The sequence below is a fragment of the Lissotriton helveticus genome, chromosome 6 (genome assembly GCF_964261635.1).
Source record: "Lissotriton helveticus chromosome 6, aLisHel1.1, whole genome shotgun sequence".
Classification (NCBI taxonomy): domain Eukaryota; kingdom Metazoa; phylum Chordata; class Amphibia; order Caudata; family Salamandridae; genus Lissotriton; species Lissotriton helveticus.
The window spans coordinates 1,937,574,172-1,937,600,549 of NC_136067.1; the positions used below are offsets into that span (position 1 = coordinate 1,937,574,172).

The 26,378-nt window shown below is 44.1% G+C and overlaps 1 protein-coding gene across 1 annotated transcript in view; it reads right to left on the bottom strand.

Annotated features, from left to right (window-relative positions):
* The window catches only part of TRIM35 (tripartite motif containing 35), a 173,371-nt gene that overhangs the window by 74,052 nt on the left and 72,941 nt on the right, over positions 1 to 26,378 (bottom strand). The window contains exon 3 of the mRNA XM_078649936.1: positions 10,192 to 10,422. Coding sequence (XP_078506062.1) covers positions 10,192 to 10,422 — 231 coding nt within the window. The remainder of the gene's footprint in view (positions 1 to 10,191; positions 10,423 to 26,378) is intronic.

The window sequence follows — 26,378 nt, forward strand, 5'->3', positions numbered from 1 at the left end:
AAATGTTTTGTGCCTGTGATTCCATCAAAGAATACTCTATAGCTAGATCTAAGCTAGATCCAGTATAAGGTTCAAGGGAATGGTCCCAACCATTGGAATAATATAAACAGCAGTGTAGACGTAGGACTGAGGTCATCTAGGTCACTGACTATATTGGACTTAATTAGTTTTGCCAGCTAGCTCAGAGGTCACTAGAAACTCTCGAATGTTCAGGAAAGAGTTAACCGTCCTGATTTAGACAAGAAGGGATTAGTTTCTGACAACCGCATAAACATGACAACTTTGCTCCCTCAGAATAAAGAGTATATCTCTAGAGTCGTGTGAAAACAATAGACAGTTATTTCACTCAATCGTGCATACTTAGTTTCACCAGAGTGCAGAGAAATAGAGAGATGGGCGTTTTCAATAAAAGTTATTTATTGAGCAGTCTTCTTTCTCATGCAAGAGAAATGAGTTGCCACAATTGCAATACTTATCATAAAGTAAAGTGCGTACAGTAAAAGGAGTATTATGAAATAATACTGTAAAAGCATTGATATGGTTTCTTAGCCATATGATACTTTAAAATGGATAAAATATATACATACATAAAAACATTGACTAACGTACTCAACTGGTGCTTCTAAGATACGCCTACCCCGGTGTACCTGACCTAAGCCTAATACGTGGGAAGGAGTAAATAAGTTGCAGTTAAAGTTAAGTTGGTTTTTGCCAAGAATCTGAATCAAGAATTCTCCTAAGGATTTAGTCAGCTCCGTACCTTGGTAAGAATGTAGGAGGTCTTGTATCTCTCTCAGGACTCGATCTCCCAGCAACCCGCAAGGGTGACTGGAAACACCGGAGCTGGATTTTCTCGGCAGGAGAATAGACAGCGTCTCTCTGTGCGTCAAATGGGAGGGTCGGCTTCCTTCGACTCTCGCATCAGCTGGGCGTCGGGCAAGTAGATAGCCGCTCTGCTCCAAACCACCGTGTTTGCGCTTAAGGCACCCTTGGTATGTTTATACCTGGAAGGTGCCGGGTTTGACTCAAGGTTGGACATAAGACGTCACTAAGAACTAACAGTTCTTTCTGGACTCCAGGAGTTCTTGTGCAAATCAAAACAAAAGCAGGGGGATTTCCCGGGCTAATGGAGGCTTGGTTTGTTTAAAGAACGCGTTGTACTTTCTAGGAGTCTATGGGAGTAGCCTTGCCGTATTTGGACTGCATGGGCTATTCCTAAATATGGATATGATTCTTATGCCTTTATAAGGATATTATTTGTTATAACCATATAAGGGCATAAATCGGGAATATCGAATTAGTGTCCTAGATAGAATCACAACAGAACGGAGTCCGCTCCATCCACTGCAGGAGCGGTTGGCACAGGTGTGCTCGACAGCCCACCTCGAAGTTCCCTATCAAAGGTTTTCACAGTTTGGACAATACGCAATGAATGGGAAAACGCGATCGAAGACAACACCGTCGAGGAGGGTTCAAGAATGATACCGAACCAGAGCGCAGCAATACACAACCGAACCTGATGGAGGGAAAAAAAAAAAAACAATCGGAGGATGGAGTTGATGCCCATGCGCACTATCACCAAAAGGAGGAGTCACCTACCTTGTGACTACAAAGACTTCTTTGAAGAAAAACAAAGTGCAAACATCCGAGCCCAACACCAGATGGCGATCAATGCTAACGCATATGATCTACAGCTCATATACCTCGAACATTATTTTTCAGACAAATAAGAACATTTCAAAGAAACGTTAACATTCGGTTTTATTTTAAGCCAGCCTGAAAACATGTTTGCCTGGAGTAGCGGCTGGCTAGCACTTCCTGCTAGCAGTTTTAAATTGGATCCCTTCGCCACCGATTTAGATCACCTTTTTCCCCCAAAGAAGGTAGTCAAAGGAATACAGTGCACCGTGAGGAGCGAGGGAGTGTTGAAATCGAAGGCCTGGTATCCTTTGGTGTAGGTGGGACCAAATACATCTTCTGGAGGACTCAATGCGTCAAGCCTACCTGAAAAACACTGGCCTGGACCACACCATTGCCAGGTTTACAACACTTGGACCTTTAAGCACAAGGTTTACCGGTGAACAGTAAAAAGAAGGGATCCAACAACTTTTTGGGAATTTCCAGAATCCATCTTGTCCAATGTATGGGTTTTGAGCTCTGAAAACTGTTTAAGCTTTCAGGTAAAACTCTTGATCTTCGCTTCCATTGTAGCTGGTAGCAATAGGTGCCTAGGAACAGGTCTATGGCATCCCAGGGATAACATGACATTCAGAGTCTACAGATGCTTTTTAGCCATAGATTTAAAATCTCTTAACTGCTGATCTCTTACACCAGTTTATGGTGGCGTCTTTTACTACGTTTTTTAGAAATCTAATTTCATGATTTAGCTTTGATTTAAGTTTTTGCCTGCAAACTTGTTTCAAGCTACTAATGCCAAGCCTGGGTTTCCTCAAAGAAACCTGCATCTACATTTAGAAACTAGACTACTTGACATTGTATGGGCTAGATTACAGCTCACATCAAGAATGAATCTTGCCCCCTACATACCAATCCAGTTTCCAACAAAACCAGTTCGACTATGCAGTAATTCACAATAGAAAGTGCACAAGTACAAGATTAGGTAAAAGAAGCAGTCTGTGGTCGCTTACAACTTTCACAAACAAGTGAAGATAATGGCGGAGTAGACGGCTCACTACTTAGGAGGATGAGTACCAAATCAGATTGAGCTGCTCAATGGACCCGATATCCACCAGCTTTTACTCCTGTCTGGTTGAAACAAAGTTCACAACTAGGACAAGTATGCAAGGTTTTTATATCCAACAGAAGATACTATGAAGATGTCTAGGTGTTTTTCTTGCGCAGGTTAAAGGGTATATAGTGTAAGGCAATCAAGGACTAAAGTTTAACAACGAACAAGCATGGGAATAACATTTAGAAAGCCACTAATGTCACTATGATTATCTGGTCGAGGTTTCTTTTGTTGCGACAGTTATCTATTCGCTACTATCCAGGAAAAAGGAGGTGGTCCAGAGAGTCAGCAAATGTTGCCAGTACTTGCCATTCCAGAGAGAAAAAAAAAGTTTTTAACATACCAAAGCCTGTTTTGGCAACAAGCACCTTGACAACCATCTGACTGCTGCCGTCTGCACAGACTAGGATGTTTGTAAATAGATTGTGCTAAAAGATGCCAGTCTGCCTTTGGGAATGTGGTTCATTCAGTTAGTACACGGGGTGATATTTTTCACCTTTGGTGACATTAAGGTGAAAAATGTGTTTCCGTGAACGAGACAGTCGTCCTCATCTGACTGAAAAAATACATTCAACTCAGTTGGTTTAGGAGAGAGCACTTAGAACGCAGATCTCTTGCCACAGTTTACCTTTGATTTAAGAGTCAAGTTTACTTCATCCGTTAATGGATTTATTCAGTCCCTTGACATTAGGAAACATAATTAAAGGAGGTAAAAACACTGCTAGCACCAAGATCACTTTCTTCAGCATTATAATGAATAAAATAATAACTTGTGCCTCACTCGCTTAGAGAGGCAGGCAGAATTGTTGTAGGAGGGTAGTAAACATCCTAAAGAATTGTGGATAGCATGTGTAAGATGACAGCCCATAAGGAGGTGGTATGCTGGGAAGAACAGTATACAAAGGCTTGAATTACAATCACTTGTGTGTCAAATCAAGCAGCAGGTGACATCAGCTGCACTCAGCCAATCATGCAGTAAAATAATGATTGTTTAAACATGGGCACTAGCAAATATTTCCCTAGAGTCCAAAATGTATAGTCAGTGGCATGTCCGAGGGCCACATTGATGCCAGCGGGAAACAACCTTTACAATGCAACTTTTACAACGCATGCCATGACAACGCCCCCATCACTCACAACGCCCCCCCATCACTCACAACGCCCCCCCATCACTCACAACGCCCCCCCCATCACTCAACGCCCCCCCCCATCACTCACAACGCCCCCCCCATCACTCACAACGCCCCCCCCCATCACTCAACGCCTACCATCACAACGCATAGTACCCTTACACTATCCAACACTTACCCTACTGTTGCACCCCCTGGAGTTAGAATAGCAATTTTTACCCCTACACTATCCAATACTTACCATACATGCAATGTAATGGTATGTGTTGTAATAGTATGCGTTGGGAAGGTAGTATGCGTTGTAATGGAATGCGTTGTAAAGGTAGTTTTTAAATATTCATTGTAATGGAATGCGTTGTAATGGATGTGGTGTTTTAAAATTATGCGTTGTAAAAGTATGCGTTGTAACGTCATACATTCTTGCCAGCAGGATAAGGGTCAGGTTGGTCTAAGGTGGACGTGGGGGGGTGGGGGGGGGGGACCAAAGCATGCACTCAGTGCAGACAACAAACTGAGCCTTCACATGGCTCCTGTCTGCCACCCTGGCACTAACCTTGTGCCAAGAATTAAAGACAGTATTCACTTTCAATGTAAAACATGAGGGGGGGAAGGGATGCTCCTCTAGTGGCTCAATTACACAATGTGAACCAGAAAACAGGGATCAATCTTAGCTTCCCCCACTTGCCCAGAATGTGTAATACTAGGCAATTATTTTATTTCAATTGGCCTCCTTTTTCTTCATTACCATGTCAGAACATCTTGAAATAAAGGAATTCAAGAAGTGTGCTGTACAAAACCTTCTGTGCTTGAACTACAATGTTGTTTAGTTATAACAGCCTAGGTCATTCAGAGGGTGCAGATGACCAATGACACTTCTTGGTTCACTTATGGCATGGTCATCAGGACAGGAGTGGCCTGCACGTTTCCAGGTTCATGTTTAAAAATTCTCTTAATAAGTGCCTTTCAATGCAGTGATCCAATTTGATGTACTAAGGTGAAACACTTTTAAATCTTTGAGTCTCAATTTTTTTCCATGTCTAGTGCAAGAGGTCTTTACAAATTAAGGTGTTCCTACAGACAAGTGGTGCAGGACACCTTCATTGCTTCTTTATTTTAGCTAACATCAAAATAAACCCAAGATCCAAGAAATGCATTGTGGCTCCGCTCTCTTTAAAGTACTCTAAGGCAGCGCCTGTTTTATCCTCAAAAAGGCAAGATCAGTCGATGGGCAAGTCCATTAAATATGCCTGAAAATCCCCAGGCGCTACCTCGCATCTAGGCTTGGCGACTGTGTGGCTCATCCCAAGCAATCTGTCGTAACCAGGTCGCAGCATATCAAAAATGTTGCTGCATCATGACCATCCTGAATAACCTGCGTCAGATGCCCGATCTGAAACAGCCAGGAAAAAACTTGTGCCACTGTATACCAAAAGGAATGGTAATAACTGCCAGGCAGACAGCTGGCATTGACCGATCTTCAAGCAAGGCTTGTAGGAGAGAATATCCTTTTGCCAAAAGTCTTACTTTGCTTAAATTTATAATTGAGAGGAGTGGTAGGGAAAGTGATTGGATTGACCCTGCAGTTGGAAGCTTGGGCCACCATGCGTCCGGAGTGGAACGCAGTTTTAGGCAGAATTGCCAAGAGCAGGGCAATAGACAGAGACAACCTGTCTGTTGATGGGTGGTCCTGGAGAGGGCATGGCCCAATTGCCCAAAAGTGTGTCAGTAAGTGCCTCATAATAGGGCAGGAGAAGCTTAACAGGAGACTGAGCAAGATACAATACATCAGTTAGGACATTCATTTTGACTTCCATAGCTGGTAGTTAGTTGCAAGTAATATGCCCTTTGCATCACAACAGCAAAATAATCACTTTCTTCCATAGCAGGACCTGTGGGACATACAAGACCAATATCATGTGAAGTATCAAGGCCACAGACATTCTGTAGCCCCTCATTCCAGTTGTCATCATACAGTGGCATATAAAAGTCACTCCTCACAGTTGTCATAATCAGAACCTATGCTCAAAAGGTTATGAAGGCCAGGCCCTACAATGGAGGAAAGGGCAAAAGTGACAGTGATTGGTAAAAGTTTGTATTCAGATTGGTGCTGTACTTCCTCCTCTAGAGTCATTGGCGTCAATGCGAATGGGCTAAAGCAGTTGGCGGCAATGATGTAGGCATTGAATTTGGTGCTACGCTAGGTCAATCCTGAAGGTATGGTTTAAAGAAAAAGGGGTAACCCTGTGTCCCTCAGAACCTGGGTGAATGTCGTTAAATACAAAGGTGGTTCTGTTGGGTAAGGCAAATCACTTTGGCAATGCTAATAAATGCATATTAAACGTTTAAAAACTCTGAAACACATATGCAATGAGAAAATGTATACTCCAGCAATCCAATAATCAACTTCATATAGCCAAGGGGTGATTTGGAACGAATTTATATTAGGATTCAATCATGTTACATCTGAATTAATTCATTCAATGATGGCATTGGATACTTTTGAAAGACCGTCAAACACAAGTGAAAATTATGTGACAATTGGTGACAAGTGCTTGGTGCATGAAGTAATGTACAGTGAAATCGAAAAATACATATATACAATTATGTACAAGGGTTTAATTGGCCAGAATCTATTTCACAACCAAGTGATCCTAGCATTCATTTTAAACTCCAGGATCCTTGAAATGAATGCTAGGATCACTTGGTTGTGAAATAGATTCTGACCAATTAAACCCTTGTACATAATTGTATATATGTATTTTTCGATTTCACTGTACATTACTTCATGCACCAAGCACTTGTCACCAATTGTCACATAATTTTCACTTGTGTTTGACGGTCTTTCAAAAGTATCCAATGCCATCATTGAATGAATTAATTCAGATGTAACATGATTGAATCCTAATGTAAATTCGTTCCAAATCACCCATTGGCTATATGAAGTTGATTATTGGATTGCTGGAGTATACATTTTCTCATTGCATATGTGTTTCAGAGAGTTTTTAAACGTTTAATTTGCATTTATTAGCATTGCCAAAGTGATTTGCCTTACCCAACAGAACCACCTTTGTATCAATCCTAAAGGTACACCAAAGTGAGTGGTTAAATTGCTGACTATCCACAACATAGCCTCTCTATATGCTACTACTTGCTCTCTGGAGTTCAAGAGTAGCAAGAAGGGGTAATTTCCCACTTAAAATATTTACGTTTCTTCTTTAACTTTCCTGAAGACTTCGACCATGACGAAGACCTGCCACACAACCGACTTCAGGGGCGGGAACAGTATCATCCTTTTGGCACTGGTGGAGACATAGAAATCAGAGTTGTGTCCCAGAATAGCTTTGAGTTCATTTGGATGCACGAGCCACAGGCCTTGGAGTTGTGGTCCAATGTCAGGCACCACAAACCACCTTCTTCAACCAGAAGGTGAGTCAAGCCGCACTCACTGTCAGTCCACTGAAATTTGGAGTAGCAGTGGGAGGGCATGCTTTCCATCACAGCCCAAGCATTCTTGATGAGCAAGTCCTCCATGCACGGGGCACAGTTTCCTAGGGAGGGCCTGAGCCCAAACAGAAAAATGTTGAATGGAGGTGGAGGTACACGTCTGTTGAATGTCATCTGTGAACTACGGAGTCTGGAACCATCAAAGGTGAGTTTTCTTCCGGAGTCGAAAACCAAATGGGTCCGAAGGCAAGCTCTACAAGTCCCAAACAAGGAGCCCTGTTGGCACATGTGTAAACTCAGAGGCCGAAACAAAACAATCTAACTTGGAGTAGATGTTCATGCACGTTGCAAACTGAGGAAGGAGTAGAACTGACTTGAAAGACTACTTTGAAGGAAAACATCTTGCAAATGACCAAGCTAAAAACTAGATGCCAGAAGTGTGCAGAGCATGCATATATACTGCCTCACATGCTACAAACGTACTGTTACTCCATTTTATGATGTGGGTATTCCAGGGATTCACCCATAGTGGAAAGGAACATATGGTCGGAGTCTTCTGTTGCCACTGCATGCATTTCCTGGGAGGAAATATTGTACCACCTCAGTACACTGATTAGAAGCCGGTTACCTCTGGAAACCCTCCAGGTTATAAATAATGGACAAAAGCATAATCATCTTTCATATACATTTTTCCCTCCAAACACCACGTTTTGAGGACATCTCCACATTATTACATAGCAGAACCATACTTAAATTTACAAGAGGGGTGTTTAATGTAACAGAATACCAGACCACAAAGGTAGGGGCTTAAGGGTTTATGGTCCTGGCAGTTTGGGTAGCCAATCTGGGAGTAAAGAACCTTTAGACACAAATCAACCCACGTATCCCAATTGTTGGGCTGTGGAATTGGTTTAACAGTGCCAGAGGATGAGGCAGCGCCATATCTGTAAACACCTTGAATACAATAAGGATAAACATACATTTTTAGAGGAAATACCAGAGCATGATGCAACAATCCCAGTGTTACCACTGGTTTATTAGTATGTGGCATGGATTCTGTATCAGAGGGGCCTGCACTCTCTGGACATTGCAGAGAAAGGAAACGAATAAAAATGTGCATATCTATAGTGCTGCTTCTGCAGCGTAGCAATCTTAATTGAAGTCAAACTCGAATAAAGGTTCTGCTTGGTGCATGGACAGTCGAAGGCCTTTCTGTATCGTTTTCTTCTATGGAACTAACATTGCAGAAGATCTATATCCATGGGTTCAAGTATAATCATATACAATGGAGGTCTGCCACAACTGGAATTGTCTCCTGAAGGTCTACTTTAAAAGGTCTGTGTTGAGTTGCAGCACCTGGCATGCAAAACCCCTTTAAAACATTCTGTAGAAGAAGAAATGCATGCAGCCTGCTAGGCTTACATTCAGAAGAGAAAAAAAAAAAAGACTCCATTTAGGAATCTGGAATGTTCTCCTTTCTATAATTTGTTGTACTTGTAGATTCTTACCGAAGCCAGTCCTTAAGTACAGGTGAATACAGAGAAGGCTTACAGCCCAACAATAACCAGCCAGGGAGGCGGGCGGTCATTTATGACCTTCAATGGAGATTACGACAATGCAGAACTAGAACTACATGTAAGCAACTGTTTCTTCCGTACTGTAAGATCCTCATAGTGGTTATAAAAGCTTGAATAGAGTAGCAAGTTGAATATTTGTCAATTTTAACTCTGCTAGAGTACCTGACAATAGTGTCTAGCGAAAGCATGCACTGATTTCCAGGTCGCCGCATCAGAGTGGTCAGTGATAGGGACATATCTAACCCAGGCCTTGGTTGCAGCTTTACCTCTTGTGGAATGGGCCTTGGGTCTACCAGGCAGAGATTTGTTAGACAGCTCATTACAGGCCCAGCTACTACTCATACGGCAATAGATTGGTCCTAGATCTGGCAATTTCCAAACACAGTTAACAAATAATGGTTTCTTTTTTCTAATATCCTTGATTGTATCCAAGTAAAATCGGAAGACTCCCCTAACATCTAGTGAGTGAAGAGTCCTGTCGGATGATAGACTTGTGAAGAAAGCAGAAGAGTAGTGGAATGATTGATGCAGAAATCGCCTTCTACTTAAGGTAAGGATGGGAACTCCTAAATGTTACCTTATCAGAATGAAAATTGATAAATGGTTCTATTGCCTATGGGGCTTGCAATTCACTGCCCCATCATATGAGATTGCTATTAAAAATGCTGCGTCCCTTGAAATATGCTTCAAAGTAGCTCTCGATTGAAGTTCAAATGGTGGACTCAGTTTAGAAAGCACTAAGTTGAGCTTCCATGGAGGAGATGGTATAGTCACTGGAAGATAAACCTTGAGAACTTCCAGAAAGTCTTTATTCAGTGGGATTTTAAAGGTTTTTATTTGATGCACAATGCGTTTCAAAAGTTGTAACCCTGGCCCCGCTCAGATGAGGAAATTGGACTAGAATTCAGATCAGTTATTTGGGGACATTAAAGCTCAACTTTAATGTTTGATCCCTCGATAACAGTCCACTGGTGAACTTCAGAAGTGCTGCTCTGGAGCTGCCTTTTTAGGTCAGCCACGCTATATCCGGTGACACAAACCCTGCTCAGCAATTTGAGACCTGCTCTGAAGCCCTCTTTGGCCTATATCTGGTTTTCTAGATCCATCCCTCATCAAGGAGACTTATCTGGAGCAGAGAGGTATGCTTTGAAGCATTTTTAACATCAGGCATTCAGAGACAGCAATGACCAGGCCACACAAACAGACCATTACAAATGAAAGCTTTAGCATGGCATGTTTTGGCTTGGAAAACAATACAAAGGTCTGTAGCAGTTCCGCGCTCTGCACCTACCATTAGAAAGGAAACATCATTCTCCTTCATTTCGGACTGCAGCTTGCTGATCTCAAGTGACAGGGAGCTCATCTCTTCCTGGAGCTTTTTGATCCTCTCCTCCACCAGCTTCTTTTTCTGCCTCGCTTCTTCTTCCAGATCAGCAAGCGCTGCCTTCTCTTCATCGCGCAGAAACTTGTGCAGTTTCTCAAACTCCTTCTTGATCTGGTCTTGGATTCGGAGGTTTTCTGACTGGTGAAAAGCAGTAATGAAGAGAACACTATTAAAGAGATTCTATGATCTGTAGGACGTGTGAATTAACCAAGTACACAAATGAGACAGCTGGACACTAACATTCAAATAAAGATGCATATTTTTTGACTAAGCAATTGATTTGCTATCAATGAGATTCATAGCTAGCTCCTGGACAAACCAGATTACAGTATGAACACACATCACTACCTTGCTCAAAGATTGTGGCTGAATTGAGAGACATGCTGCTGGAGAAGACATTATACAATTTTACACTTTCCTGTGCAAAACACTGAATGTGTACAGGAACATGGTTCTTAACTATTACAAGTTCCTGCTGAAATAAATGAGTCACCAAAAATATTTTTCCATTTGCATTATATTTTTAAATATTTCCAAGTATTGTGTAGACCATAACACTGGGAAAAAAAAAAACAGCGACAATGTTCTGCCGGACTTACACTGTTACTTATTCCAAAATGTTCCAATGAATTACTTCTGAACCTAGTTCTTTATTAAGGTATACAGTGTAACATTTTCATAGACAAAAAATGTTCATCACTTCCTTATATTTAACTCATGAACCAATAATTTTTATGCCAGCATCCATGCATGGAGATGCAACTATTGAAAAACGGAAGTAGACAGAAGTAAAAAAAAAATAAAAGTTTTTGAAGGGTCTCACTGGCCATAGGAACACACACAAACAAGTTACTTACCTTCGGTAACGATAAATCTGTAAGAAACATAGGTTAGTTATAGATTCCTTAGCTTAGAATTACCCCCAGGTGTCAGTCTGGATACGGAAAGTTTTTCTGTCAGCAGTACCCCTGCACGTCGGAAGGTGGCGTTGATAGACTCCACATTCATTGTCACTGGGATGATGTTGCGGTATCTACTTAGATGCCGCCCTCATGCGCTGACGTCAGTTCTGAACACGCTTTCCACGCCAGAGGCGCAGAACCATGCAAGACACTGACCACTGGTGCATAAAACTAGGGCTCTGAAAGGAAATCCTTAACCCTAGAAGTCAGTTCGCAGAACGAGAAGGATGGGTGGGGCTGTAAGGAATCTATAACTAACCTATGTGTCTTACAGATATATCGTTACAGAAGGCAAGTAACTTGTTCATCTGAAAGAAACAGTTATAGATTGCTTATCTTAGATACCCCATTAATACCAACCCCGAGGTGGGTCTGCGAACCAAGTTCACACCAGAAAGTCCTGGAGAACAGAAAAGACAAAGAAGCTGTCCCTCGGACTTGGCTGTCTAGGCAGTAGCGTTTGGTGAATGTGTGCAGTGATGCCCACGTACCTGCCTGACAGATGTCATTCAAGGGGACTCCTCGTCCTAAAGCAGTGGTAGCTGCCGTCGCCCTGGTGGAACGGGCACGCAGTTCCACTGGAGGCTCCTTCTTTGGCAAAGATCAGCAGGCTTTGATGCACAGAACAACCAACCTGGAGATGGTTTGTTTGTGCACAACCCGACCTTTCTTAGCGCCCACGTAATCAACAAAGAGCTGGTCGTCCACCGGGAACGGTTTGGTGCAATCCAAGTAGAAGGAAAACGCACGTTTTGGATCCAGATGGAGGAGCCACTCTGCCTCTTTCGAAGGATGCAGAAAGAAGGTGGGCAAAGTGATGGTATGGCCAATGTTGAAAGTAACCACCTTGGGAAGAAAGAAGGTCCAATTCTAGGGACGACCTTGTTCGGATGGACGGCCAGAAAGGGAGGTTTGGAACAAAGCTTGTAGCTTGCTCACCCTGCATGCAGAGGTGATGGCCACTGGAATGGCTAATTTGAAAGTGAAAAGTCTTAGAAGACAGTTATGTAGCAGCTAAAAAGGAAGCGCATATAAGATATGTAAGGACCAAGTTCAAGTCCCACTGGGGCATTACGAAGGGAACAGGAGGAAAAGGAGTAGTACCCTTAAGGAATCTATTTACAACAGGCGACTTGAGAAGAGAAGGCTGATCAGGAAGCCGAAGGAAGGCTGAAACCTCAGAAAGAGGGGGAAGGGGTTCCACAGCCTTTGCTGTGCACCATGCCACAAATGTGTTCCAGCTGCAGGAGTATACGGTCTCATTGGAGGGACGCCTGTCTGCCAAGATAACATCACAGACTTATGGAGGCAAGTCAAGCAACGTCAACTGCAGCCGCTCAATCTCCACCCAAGGAGGTGGAGGCTAGTCCCCTGCTGCTGCAACAGAAGATCCACCAAAGAGGCAGTCAGATCGGAGGATTGATGGCCATGTGGAGCAGCTTTGGATACCGGACTCTTCGTGCCAAATATAGAGCCACAAGAACGACTTGGGCCCAGTCGCGCTTGATCTTCAGCACTCTGGGCAGAAGTTGGTATAGGCAGAAAAGCGTGTAGAAGACCACAATTCCACTCACGACGAAAAGTCACCTAGCGAGTTCCGCCTTGGAAATTCCAACGCGGAGAACTGCTGACATTGTGCATTCTTTTTGGTGGCGACTAGATCCAACCCAGGCTCTCCCACTCCTGAAAGACCTTGCATCACCTCAGAGTAAAGATGCCATTTGTGATCCATCATGCACCTGCGGCCGAGTTTGTCCGCCCTGGCATTCAGGGAAGCTGCCACGTGTTGAGCCACCAGGGATATGCCCTGATGTTCCAGCCATGTCAAGAGGCGGAGGACCTGCTGACATAGGGTCCACGACCCCCCCGCCCAGTTTGTTGCAGTACCACATGGCCACAGTAACCTCCAGAAGGTGGATATGGAGCCTGGACCGGATCTCCACCTTCCCATGTGGCTGCCCCATCCCAGAAGTGATGCGTCAGTCACCACTGTGAACTCTGGTTGAGGAAGGGAGCGGGATCTGCCGTAGACCCAATCCTAGGTCGTTAGCCACCACTGCAACTGGTGTGCAGTGCCCTCCGAGATCCGGACGCAATGGACAGGATACCCTGATCTGGCATGATTCACCAGCAGGATGCAGGAGGCCATCAGACCCAGTAGTCTGAGGGTCATCCTGGCAAACCTGGAATAGAGGCTGAAAGATCGGAATTATAGCCCGAATATCCTGGACTCGCTGTTCGGGAGGATGGACCCCAAACTGTGTTGTGTCCAGAACCTCTACGATGAAGAGGAGCTTCGGAGAGGAAATCAGGTGCAACTTCGGCACATTGATGGAAAACCCCAGCAAATGCAGGAGGTCGGCCGTAGTCTGGAGGTGGGAGATGACAGCCTGGGGCGGGCTCGCCTTAAACAGCTAGTCGTCGAGGTAAGGAAAGATTAACCACTGATCTGCACAGAGGAGCTGCGACCACTGCCATCACTTTCGTGAACACCCAAGGGGCGCTGGTAAGGCCAAAGGGGAGCATGGTAAACTGGAAATGCTTGTGGCGTACCGTGAACCGCAGGTAGTGCCAGTGGGCCGGCAGGACGGGGGATGTGAAAGTAAGCGTCCTGCAAGCCTAATTCTACCATCCAGTCTCCAGGGTCGAGGGCAGACAGGACCTGGGCGAGCGTCAAAATTTTAAACTTCTCCTTCCGGAGGAAACGGTTGACGTTCTTAAGATCCAAGATAGGATGCAGGCCTTTGTCATTTTTGGGCACCAGAAAGTAGTGCAAATAGCAACCACGATCTCCTTCTGGGACAGAATGCACTTGATGGCTCACTTGGCCAAGAGTGCCAAAACTTCCTGTTGGAGAAGGGCTAGAAGATCCTCCGACATGCGATGGTACTGAGGTGGCATGGAATGAGGGGCAGTCTCGAAGGGGAGGGAGTAGGCCCTTCAGACTATCTGCAAAACCCACCTGTCCGACGTGATTGTGCGCCAGTAGAGAGGTGATGGCGAATCCTGCCGCCCACTGGCATTTGGTGGCCCTGAAAGGTCGGACTAGGAGGGTTTGGAGGCTGCTGCAGAGGGGGCTGTGGTGGACTGGCCCGCCGGCCCCCAGAACCACAGCGCTGGTTTTCACGTCACCGGCCTAGCAGAGACTGAACAGCTTGTGCCGGCCTGTGGCCCTGGGTGGGACATGGCGGGCACCCCTTAGGTAGTGACAAAAGAGGCAAACGGCAGACTGCGCAGGGCAGGTAGTGGAGAGGCCCAAGGATCTGGCCGTAGCTCAGGAGTCCTTAAAGCGCTCTAGCGCGTTGTCTGTCTGGTCACCAAAAAGGCGACAGCCATCAAAGGGCATGTGCATAAGAGTGGATTGGACATCCCCCGAAAAACCTATACCTCAACCAGGCATAGTGTCGAAGGGCTACCAACGTGGAAATCGTCCTGGCTAGTGAATTAGCGGAATCCAGCCCACAGCGGATGGTAAACTTCGCTGCGTCTCTCCCATCAGCAACTACACCAGACAGCACGGGGTGGGCCTCCTCCGGGCACTGGGGCAGCACACGAGTGTTTACAGACCGCAGTCCCAAGCTGGAGGAAGAAAACATTTTCTTCCCAAGGTGGTCCAGCTTTTTCGATTCCCCATCGGGTGGTGCGTTAGGGAATGCGCCTTTGAAGTGGAGGCTTGGACCGCCAAGCTCTCAGGGGTGGGGTGTTGGGAGAGGAAAGTCGGATCACCCGGGGCCGGGCGGTGGTGTCGGGCAATCATCCTGTCCACAGGAGCCGCTGTGTTGGGCCTGGACCAGGTGCCCAAAAGGATGTCCGTGAGGGCTTCATTAAACGGCAGCAGGGGCTCCAAAGAGCTCTCTGCTGGTTGAAGCACCTCTGTCAGGGGGTTAGTCCTGACTGCCACCGTAGGTAGCTCGAGAGCCTCGGCCACCCTACGCAACACAACTGCGTATGACGCTTCCTCCTCCATAGCCACGGTAGGAGAAGACAACACGCCAAGGTCTGGGGATGTATCCAGACCACTGGCTTCCCCAGTTCCTCTCTCCAGTTCGGTTCATAACCTAACTGGTCGGGTACAGGGTCCCTAGACCCCTCACCCTCTTCAGGCTGCCAATCTGGTCTCAAAGGGCCCGGGTAGAACAGGGGCACCAAAGTACCCATTGTGGTATTCCATCTCTCACGTTCCATTTAGAATTATGATTCTTCCTCCTGTTACATTCTTAGATGTGTAAGGTTCTGTCAAGCTTCAGTTTAGCTTGTGTACTTATCTGTGGTGGTTGTACAAGCTGTCTCCTGAGAATAAACCTCTGTACAAGTCATTCCTGCTTCTGAGTGATTTACCACATAATTTGGCGACGATCGGGATATCCAAGCGTGAAGCTAGAAAAGGACCCGTGTTTTTTTTTGACAAAACGAGGTTTGGAGACAGCGTTCACCGTTTCCAGCAAAGACCCTTTGAAGGTATTCCTTTATATTTCTTTTAAGTGTTTAATGATAGCACCAGCGGCAGCTTTCACCACCTTATGTGCTTTGATTGCACCTGCGGCTGTTCTCCAATTACCATTTTTTTATGCCAAAATTTTTCTATTCTGACTGTTCTACTAATTTTATTCGCCTTTATTTTACACTTCTTGTTTCCACCTCGCTACGCGAAGCTTCGTTCTGACTTTGACCTGTCCCTGTTGTGGTTCTGGTAGTTTTCTACTTTTAACCTTTGAGAAGCATTTTTTTTTTTTTTTTAAAAAGAGACGGTACCTTTCTACCCGCGTGAGCATTCCGTGCTGTTGGGAGTTCTCCATTGCGCGCCTGGACACCGTGCGCTCGACAATCCACAGCGCATTCAGGTCGCGCTTACCACATCATCACGTCTCTACGTCATCACGTTCCACAGCGCACTTGACTCCTACGCGCTTACCTCATCGCGCAACGCTGCGCTCCAGCAGCCATTTTATCTCCATAGTAACTAGAATCGAGTCGGAAGCCGATTTTAAGCCTGCTTAACTCGATCTTATTTCTTATCTATTTGAAAACATTTCTTATATCGCTGCATTCTTCAACTTCACAAGGACATCAATTGAATGACTATGCCTGTAACAACTGATTCAACTAGACAACGGTGACCACTTTTGTTATTTTTTCTATTTACTTCATTAATATTTCTGTAAAATGTCTAACAATATCACTTCACCAGCACATTTCTTACCTTCTGCTGGTGATCCTAAAGTGGAATGGGATCTTTGGTACCCAACATTTTTAGCTTATGTAGATGTAGTAGAGGAGGATGGTTGTTCTCCAAAAAGAAAACTTTAATCTAATTAACATGCTGGCAGCTGGTGGTGGTAGAAAATTAACTTCTCGTCTAGCACGTCTATCTGCTAAATTACAAGAGTTCCAATGTATTGTTGAATACGTTCCTGGTCGTTTAAACGTGCATGCTGACTGCATGTCCAGGTTGCCTTTGATCAATTCTGTTTTTTCTGGCATTTTGGATAACGATTCTGATGTTTTCAATGAGAGGTGGAGAAGTGTGGCTCAATGGTTAGAGCGGCAGACCCTGATGCAGAGCTTTAGCCCGGGACCAGGGTTCAATTCCCCGCCTCGGCGGGTCTTGAGCTAAAAAATTCCACGGACCTGATAATTCTCGCCTCGGTGCCTATTCCAATCATGGAGTCCCACTCTGCAACTCTGGGCAATAGCTTGCTTAATCTCCACAACGGCCCCCACAGCGCTAAGGATGCCTGGCCTCCACCTTGGGGGTGCCCAGGAGTGGACACCTCACAGGGAAAGCCAGGATGGGTTCCACAGCGGTATTCGTACAAGCGCCTTGAGACCCTTGCGGGTGAGTAGTGCGCTATACAAGTATCAATTTACATTTACATTTACAATGTTGATGACCTCAATGATTGCTGTACTACAGATTCTTCTGGTGGCATTGCTGAAGCTGAATGGAGAGAAGCAATGGCGAATGACTCTAGTTTGCCTTTGTTGACTAGGTATTTACAGCATGGGTGGCCTCAAGAACGAAATTTGTCTGGCGATATTCTTTCTTTCTTTAAGGTGAAGGATGAACTTATGTTTGACCAAGGTTTTGTCCTCCGAGGTGATAAGATTATCCCTCCTATTTCTTTGAGGAGTAGAATTATTTCTATGGCTCACGAGGGACATATGGGCATGTCTAGTACTAAAAGACGCCTTCGTGAATTTTACTGGTGGCCTGGTGTAGATAAAATGGTCGATAAATGGGTTAGCTCATGTTCTCCTTGTGGTAAGAGTGATAAGACTGTCAAGCCTGTTGCTGTTGACACTACACCTATTGAATTTGTTTCTTGTCCCTGGAAGAAGTTGAGCATTGATGTGATTGGACCTCTCAATTTATCCACTCATCAAAATGTGTTTGGTCCTCATCGATTATTTTTCAAAATGGCCAGAATTAAAAATCGTTGACAAAGTTGGGTCTACCCAAGTTGTTCAGTTTTTAGATGAAGTCTTTTGCAGAGAAGGCATACCTGCTGAAATTGTGTCGGACAATGGTCCACAATTCATTAGCAAAGAGTTCTCCTCTTTTGTTCAGAGGTGTGGTATTGTGCACAAAAGGGTGTCCAATTACAATCCCCAGGCCAATGGTCAAACAGAACGCTTCAATAGAGTCATCAAAGAATCTATCCAGCTAGCTATTAAGAGTAATTTAGATTGGGGGAAAGCTTTGCGTTCTACTTTATTGTCATATCGGACTTCGCCCAACTCTGTCACAGGTGTCTCACCATTTGAGTTGCTTAGGGGTAGGAAACCTGGATCAAAACTTCTCCCCTGGTGGATGAAAATCAAGTTTCCTTGTGAGTCTTCAGTGAATCCTGACAGGGTTAAGGACAGAGTCCTGAGATATCAAGAGAGAATGAAAGCTAAATTTTTGTCTCCTAAAAATTCTGGCCAGAAGATCAAGGTGGGTGATTTTGTACGTGTCAAGTTAGGCAGGGCCTTCGACAATAAGTGGAACAAGTGGTCAGATCCTTGCAGGGTTATCGAAGTATTTTCCAAAGCCGTGACAGTTGCGGATGGGAAAATATGGAACTTCAGGAGGATTTCTCTATATCAAGGTTTAAATCCTTTACTCTCCACCAGTGAGCATCCCATCTCTAAACCCAACGTTTTTGTTGAACAAAGTGATGCATCTTATTCTCCGCTGTTTGACACATTTGCTTATGAAAATCGGAATGTGGATAATACTATTGCAAATGACAATTCGAGTAATGAACTACCCATTACTTCGCAGGTTGGAAATTCCATTAATGAAAATGTTCCTATGCTATGTCCTGATGTTTCTAATGATAATTCTGTTCAAAGGAAAAGTGCACGAGTTAAGTACATTCCAGTAAAGCTGCGTGATTATTTTCTCTAAGTTTTTTTTTATTATTTTTTTTTGTTTTTAGGGGGGGGAAGGTGTGTGGTATTCCATCTCTCACGTTACATTTAGAATTGTTATGATTCTTCCTCCTGTTACATTCTTAGATGTGTAAGGTTCTGTCAAGCTTCAGTTTAGCTTGTGTACTTATCTGTGGTGGTTGTACAAGCTGTCTCCTGAGAATAAACCTCTCTACAAGTCATTCCTGCTTCTGAGTGATTTACCCCACCCATCAACACCTGTTCGGCTCAGTGTCTACCTTGAGACCGGAGTCCGGGGTCAACGTCTGCTAGAGACACAGCCGATGCCTGCTGTGGACGCTGTGCTGGTGGAACCAGCAGCGGGGGAGACAATGTCGACCGGCGCTGATCTGGATCCAAGGTGACCCTGCGGTGCAGAGGCCGAAGATGCCGGCGAAGGCCCAGGGCCCCCAGCCAAGTCCGCGGGGCCCGATGGCGTGCCGGCGGAGTCTGGCTGCCCAAAGATGGTGTGCATCGCTTCATAAAACTGACGAAGCCTGTCAGGAGTCCAGGGAAGGCGCCGGGGGCCCGGAGCAGACCCCACAGGCGGGAGGGGCACCTGACAGACAGGGAGAAGTTGAAGAGAGACTATGAGTCTTCGACTTCTTGTGCATCGACTTACCTGAACCAGAGGGCAAAGACTTGGATGAAGAATGGGGCTGGCTCCACGACCCATCCCTCGACCTCCTATGCGACTGGGACCTCGAACGGCGCAGACTGCCGGGTCACAAGTAGCTTTCGGAGCCATGGTCCGGCAGTCGGAGCACAACATGGGGTCGTGGTCGCGCTCCAGGCATTAAAGACACACGCGGTGCGGATCCGTCACCGACATCAGTCGGTTACAGCAACCACAAACCTTGAAGCCAGGCATCCCTCGTGCACCAGGAGTCAAGACACAATAAATGAAGTCAACAAAAGTCGTGAAAAAGTCAGTCAAAAAGTGACTGGAGGTACCGCTCTCTCCCGATCTGCATTTGCTGGCACGAAAAAAAAACCGGACCTCAGCACGCGAGGGTGGCGTCTAAGTAGTTACCGCGATGTCATCCCAGGGACCACGCCGAACGCAGATTCGACCGACTCCACCTTCCAACGCACAGGGGTTCTGCTGAGGAAAAACTTTCCGGATCCAGTCTGATGCCTGGGGGTAATTCTAAGGTAAGGAATCTATAACGGTTTCATCAGATAAAATGTTACTATTTTAAACTGAATGAGGCTTTAAACGACAGACGGGATGGAACGTCTGATGAAACATGCGGAAAGGGATGCCCGACTCAAGCAGGGATTGCCAAACTATTTTTAGCCCTTAAAAATATACGATCCCCAAAATGTCTAAAAACTATACCAGCACTCACATTCTTTCAGCTGGTACCATATCTGCATTAAAACAAAGGTTCATTCCTTTTAGCTTGCTCCGAATAAATGCATTGAACATTTATTCAGCAATAATGTATCCATTTGGTCATGTTTGAATGTTAGCACTTCAGGTGTTTATTAGAACTCTGTGGTGAAGCTGCAGCCTACCACTGGAGAATAAATTAAGACTTCTGCTGTTGAAAGTACGTTTCACTCAGCGTGCAAGACGTATTTCCAACAAGGATGGTCAAGATAATGTACAGAAAATGTGTCATTTTGACGCTCAAGAGTACGAAGTTTAACATCCACCACAAAGTGAAACTCAACCGATTGTTCATTTAATGGAGTCTCCTATAGGAGAACATATTTACATTCAATTCCAGCAATATGGCAATCAGGTGTGCTACACTTGTATAGACTTAGTTAGCACTCTAGTGTTTCATTGGACGGCTATAGTCAAACTGCAGCAGACTCCTCTCATGGGAAGTACATTTTCGTCTGCATTTTAGACATTAGTCTCCTGGCTAAGAAAAATATTGGGAATGAAGAAATCGAAAAACATTTGTGCCCTTGCTTCCGTTTTTGGACCACTTATCCTAACTTCCATAAGAAAATTATATCAGAAAGCCATTTTCTCTGATACATTGTTAACATCTCAGAGGTTCAGCATTTTCTACACAACAATTCTCACAATTTGTATGATACCAACAACAGGTTTATATTTTTACTCAAATCGGTTATCAACCTTTAAATATGCTCCCTTTTGTGACCCTCTAAAACAAGCTTCCCAATTCCTTTCTATGGGACAAATATGCCACTGCTTTACAAACAAAAAATAAGCATTCACAGCTGTGCTTCTTTTACCCTTCCACCCAACTAGTCCCATAGAATATTTACACCATCTAACAATTTTGTTGTCATCCCAAATATTGAGATTCAGATTTACAATAGCAATTTTATCAAGCGGTAGGGGCGAGGAGGCAAGTTGCTGCATGGTATTTGAGTGCTGCTGAAAATTCTGCTAAGCATGGGAAATCTCTTCACATGGACGACAAAAACATCATTTATTTTGGCTTTAGATTCCTGATCAACAGAAATATCACAACTACATCAGCTTTGTCTCTCCGAAAAAAATCTATGCAAAACCTCAAGAGAAATCAGAGGACCGACAGCTGAGTCTGAGAAAACTTAGACGAAGTCCTAGATTCATACAAGCGAGAAGTGGGCCACTGTTGCAGCTTCCTGCGGATCTACCTGCCGAAATTGCTATACATTCTACATATTAGCCCACCCATACCTAGATACTGGGAGGAGGGGGGGGGACAGGCTGTCAGACGTGACTGAAATACAGATACAACTTACAGCCCAGCTGATTGCATTGGGTATATGGGGAGCAAACACTAGAGAAATTGCCAACACTATTTTGTAATGCATCCCTAGCAGTGGCACGGGGAGATTATAGTTGAACAATGGGGTTGATACCGACACTGCATGACTGCGAATCGAATCTCAACTGGTGCAAGAGGGCAGAAGAGTTCGAGTGTAAATCACGGGGCTTCCACTGAAATTGTGAGAGCAATTGGAATACTCAAGGAAATGATACGAGTCTGTAAGAACTGCAGGAGAGGGGGCCCGGAAAAAAAAGACTAAGTGATGGACGCACGATCAGAAGCCCAGACAAGCTACCAGCAGACAGAGGTAGTTTGCTCTCCCAACTTCTGTCCCCATCTACAGTCAGTGTACAGAAACATAGCGTTCCAAAGGCCTCCACAAATGCATGATAGCATGCCAGCGGTCGGTGGCAGAGGGGAAATTCAGTACAGAGTTGGTATGAACTGATCAGGGAATACTAGCTGGTCACACTTGGTGTAATGTTCAACTACAAATAAAAAAATGTTTTTAAAGATGACCTAGTAAGGGAAACGATGCTTTGCTTTGTACATAAACAATGCTCTCCCAACTTCTGTCCCCATCTACAGTCAGTGTACAGAAACATAGCGTTCCAAAGCCCTCCACAAATGCATGATAGCATGCCAGCTGTCGGTGGCAGAGGGGAAATTCAGTACAGAGTTGGTATGAACTGATCAGTTGTCGGGAATACTAGCTGGTCACACTTGGTGTAATGTTCAACTACAAATAAAAAAAGGTTTTTAAAGATGACCTAGTAAGGGAAACGATGCTTTGCTTTGTACATAAACAGCCTGCCTGGACAGCTTTGAACAGATTTTGAAATTCTGAAATCAGCTACTTCTAGAAAAGTCAAAAGGTTATGCGGTCATCAGAGCACCCAACTTAAAACACGTGTTTTCAGAATTTAGGTGGAAGAAATAAAGTTCTGTACTATGCATGATACCTTTTGAACATCTCCTAATCCTGAAGTGTTTCCGTCCGCATACTCCTTCTGAGACAAGTTCTGTGTATAGATGTTGGTTGGTCTATCAATCCAAGGAACTGATGCATTTCTCTGGTATCCGATCAGATATTTGTGTCCAGCTAATTTGGTCTCGTGTGTATTTGTGCGTGGCTTGTTATGATGTGATAGCAAACTGCACAATATACCACCACATCCTTTTAGGCTGTGGCGCCCTCTATTAAGCAGATGAAATCATAAAACTATTAACTATATTAACGTTGGTGACAATCTTATAATGACAAGCACATTGTTGTTAATGCACTGTTTCGAAGTGGGTTAAACAGTTTACCAGATTCCCTTGCAGATTTTAATGATCAGGTGATGCGCAGAAAGGAAACTCGATCAGCACCATTTACCTCACATCAGCCAAAATCCTGACAGGCCTTACTTTGCTATGCAAGATCAACAAGATAGAGACTGGAGGATTCTGCGACTACGCCAAGAAAGTTTGTGCAAATGTTGAGGAGAGAATCAGTTATGAATTGATGCTCTGGGTCAGAAAATAAAGTGCGACCAATTTAGGTAAGAAGACCGTGATCTTAACAGGGGTTTGAAATGTGCCAAACTGACAAATAATTTGTTAGCTTGTGTGGAGGAACTGAAGGGAGACGGACAGCAAGATGAGTGTGCAAGCGGTCATGGTTAAAGCAAAATTGAGGAATGCTGAAATGTCAATTGAAAGGGGTTTGTTACAGGGGTGGGTTAGATGGACACTTGGCTAATTAAAATTTTCCTCCATTACATACGACATGAGGAACTTGTAACAAGAAAGGGCATTATGCGAAATGGAGAAGCAGGAATGGTATTGTGAAAGTGCATGAAGATAAATACCCATGTAAGAAAGTGGTTTTACAAGTGAAAACTCCTGGGTGAATCTATTAATAGTTTTACTTTGGATCAGGTAAGCTTGAATAGAGCAGTGTTCTTCGTTGGCTTCATTAAAGGAATTTAGGAATATCATGGAATCCCAAGACAGGCCTTCTGATACAAACAGCAAAGTGGATAGTCGTTAGTTTTGGTAAGGAATTTTTTCAAGTTGAAGGATACAATTTGGAACCAAAAGGAGCATGGGAAATGGGTTGAGATGGATGGGTAGTAAGGTACTAAATGCTCCATTCATGTCAGATAGTAGAAGGAACTAAAGAGGTTAAAAAAAAGGGACAGCAGTATTGAATTGGTGGATACAAGAGAGTGGCTGGCACCTGTTGGACAGCAAATTTAGTGGAGAGGTGAGTATCTGCATAGATTGCAGAGAGGTGATAAAGGCATGGTTGTAGACCAATACCAATTATCTAATATTACAGAGATTATTAGAATGTTGGCTGGTGACACAACGTTCTCCCTACTAGACTTGATGTTGGCAGACCCGACTGGTCTCAATAAGGACTAAAAAGACCAGACAGTGTTCCCGGTCACATTCTGGAATATACAGATATGTGCGCATGCTTTTTTTTGGGATAGTATCTGTGAAGTCGGTCTTTCAATGCATCATGTGTTTAGTAGGATATAAGGGGGGTGCAATGTTTCCAAGATGATGTTCTAGTGTGTAGAACTACTGTAGAGCAACACAATGAAAGAGTACAAAAAGGTGCTGTCAATCTTTAGTGGGTATAATTCTGAAAAGTAGAAAATGTTCATTTCATAATGAAGAGATGGCATACCAAAGGCACTTGATAATGAAAGAGGTAGAAAAACCGAAAGCGCAATTTGTCAACTCAACACCGCTCATCCCCCAGACCAGTGAAAAAGAAAAGGTCAGCACGTTCTTAAGAATCGCAGAGTTCTACAGAACGTTTGTGGGAGGGTTTCTTAACCATAGTGGTAAGGAATTTGCTGAAGAAAAAATAAAATTAATTGGATGACAGATTGAGAGAAGAAATATGAAAGTCTAAAAAAATACTACTTTAGACTAGATCCACCGCCCCAATACTGGCAGACCGTAGGGGGACATCTAGAGAAGCCAGTGGGAGATCTGGTAGATATGTCAGCACGGACTCTGTGTCTGGGTCTCTGGGGGAGTAGACGCTGCCATGGTATTCCCTTCTGTTCTGCAACACTGCTCTGATGTGGCAGGAGGGACATTATACCGGCTTGGGGTACAGAGAAGCCTCCAAGCACAACCCGCTGGGAGCAGAACAGAGACTGGTTTATGCTAAACAGACGGTATATCAGTTGTGGGGCTGCCCTCAGAAGTTTGACAAAATCTGGGGTCTATGGATGGAGGCAAGGGGATTAACTAGTGGGATGTCGGGACACTGCACGGTTGCAAACTTGGACGAGAGAAGAACGAGAGAAGAAAGGGTCACATGGATAGATCGGATGAGTCAGGCCTACATCTTACATAGTGCCTATCAAGAAAGCAACATTTTCCCTAACCCAGATACTGGTGACTATTTGTCATCTTTGTACACTTATTTACAAATAAAATGTTTTCTGCTTTTTTTTTAAATTAAAAATATGAGATACGGTCAGGACTTTAGTCATCAAATCACCAAGAAGCAAACAAAACCATGTTAAGACCATGGTGAACACACCCATTTCTACATTTCTTATGAGCAATTGGTGTCATTTTTGGCATTAAAATTCAATTCTAAAGGTTGTCTTTTGAATAAAAATATCCAGTGTGTGTGGGTGAAGCATAACACTACTTTTTTTCTTGGGGGGGGGGTGAGTCAAAAGAATTGGTGAACACTCCCTTTCTTAAATCATTTGAAGTGCGCAAAGAACGAGTCGTTGCAGTGGATGCAAGTGCATATGGACTTGGAGTTGTATTATTACAAAAGGACAAAGCTATAGAATTGGTGGGTTCTTATCACTCAGGAACCTTGAGGATGTCTGAGAAAAACTGTTCAGTAATTGAAAAGGAGCTCTTATCCTGTACTGGGGCAGCTGACCATCTCAAGACAATTTGGGGCGTACAAGGTTTGTTTTAAGGATCGATAATAAATTGCTAGTTTCTAATGTATCTGCAAATGGTGGAAGATGTTGGACTACATGGTTATCTTGCTTTTCCGCAAAGCTTAAAGCCCATCAATTAAGAGAGGAATATGTTCATGGGGAATCCAGTGTGCATGCAGATTTTTTGTCAGAAATATTGGTAGACGTGTGAGATTCAGGCATGAATGAGGTAGAATGTGAAGTAGCCAACACTACGGATTACATCAAGATGGAGAGCAGTTAGGGTTTGCAACCCATCATTTCTAAAGAGAAGTGGCAAAAGGTGATGGCCAATGATGGGGAGATAACATTGGTTTCAGAATATTTGTTTAAAGGAGGATTGGTAATTGGTCTCCTTTCTTTAAAAGTTAAAGAGGCATTCATGACAGCTTGTGATATCCTGCTTAGAGGGGGATAAAGTTGTTCCGCCGCTGGGATGAAGAAAAAGATCTTTGAATGTCATTTTGGGATGTCAAGACCGAAGAGGCATATTCTATATTTAGCTGGTGGCCTAGCATTGATATTATGGGTTTGTCGGAATTCTAGTAGTATAATGCGAGAGGAAAGTGGTTGTGATTCACATGAATATAAAAGGATTTTGGTTGCTCCAGAGGTTGCAAATTACAGTAATGGGTTTGAACTTCTTTGCAAGGTATGTTGAAGGGATGCAGTGGAGAAGTACAGCAACCCTCACAGATCTGACCACAGTGTTGATGATTACAGTGCTGGTGCTCACAAAAAAAATGGCCGCCTCCATATCAATTTACTGCAAAAGTAGGTGACTCATTTGACTCTATGTCTTCCTCATTACTTTCAAGGGGAGGCTCAGTCTGGTACTCATGGACAAGATCACCACCATGAGGCAGAGTGGGGACCTCAGTCCGGTGCCAGGAGGCTCTGCGCTTCTGGAACTGGCTAAAAAGTCAACTAATCTCCCTTTTAGCCAACCTTCAGGCAGGATATTTGAACATCATGGCACTAATCTAAGCCAGCAATGCCAGCAGATCACAAAT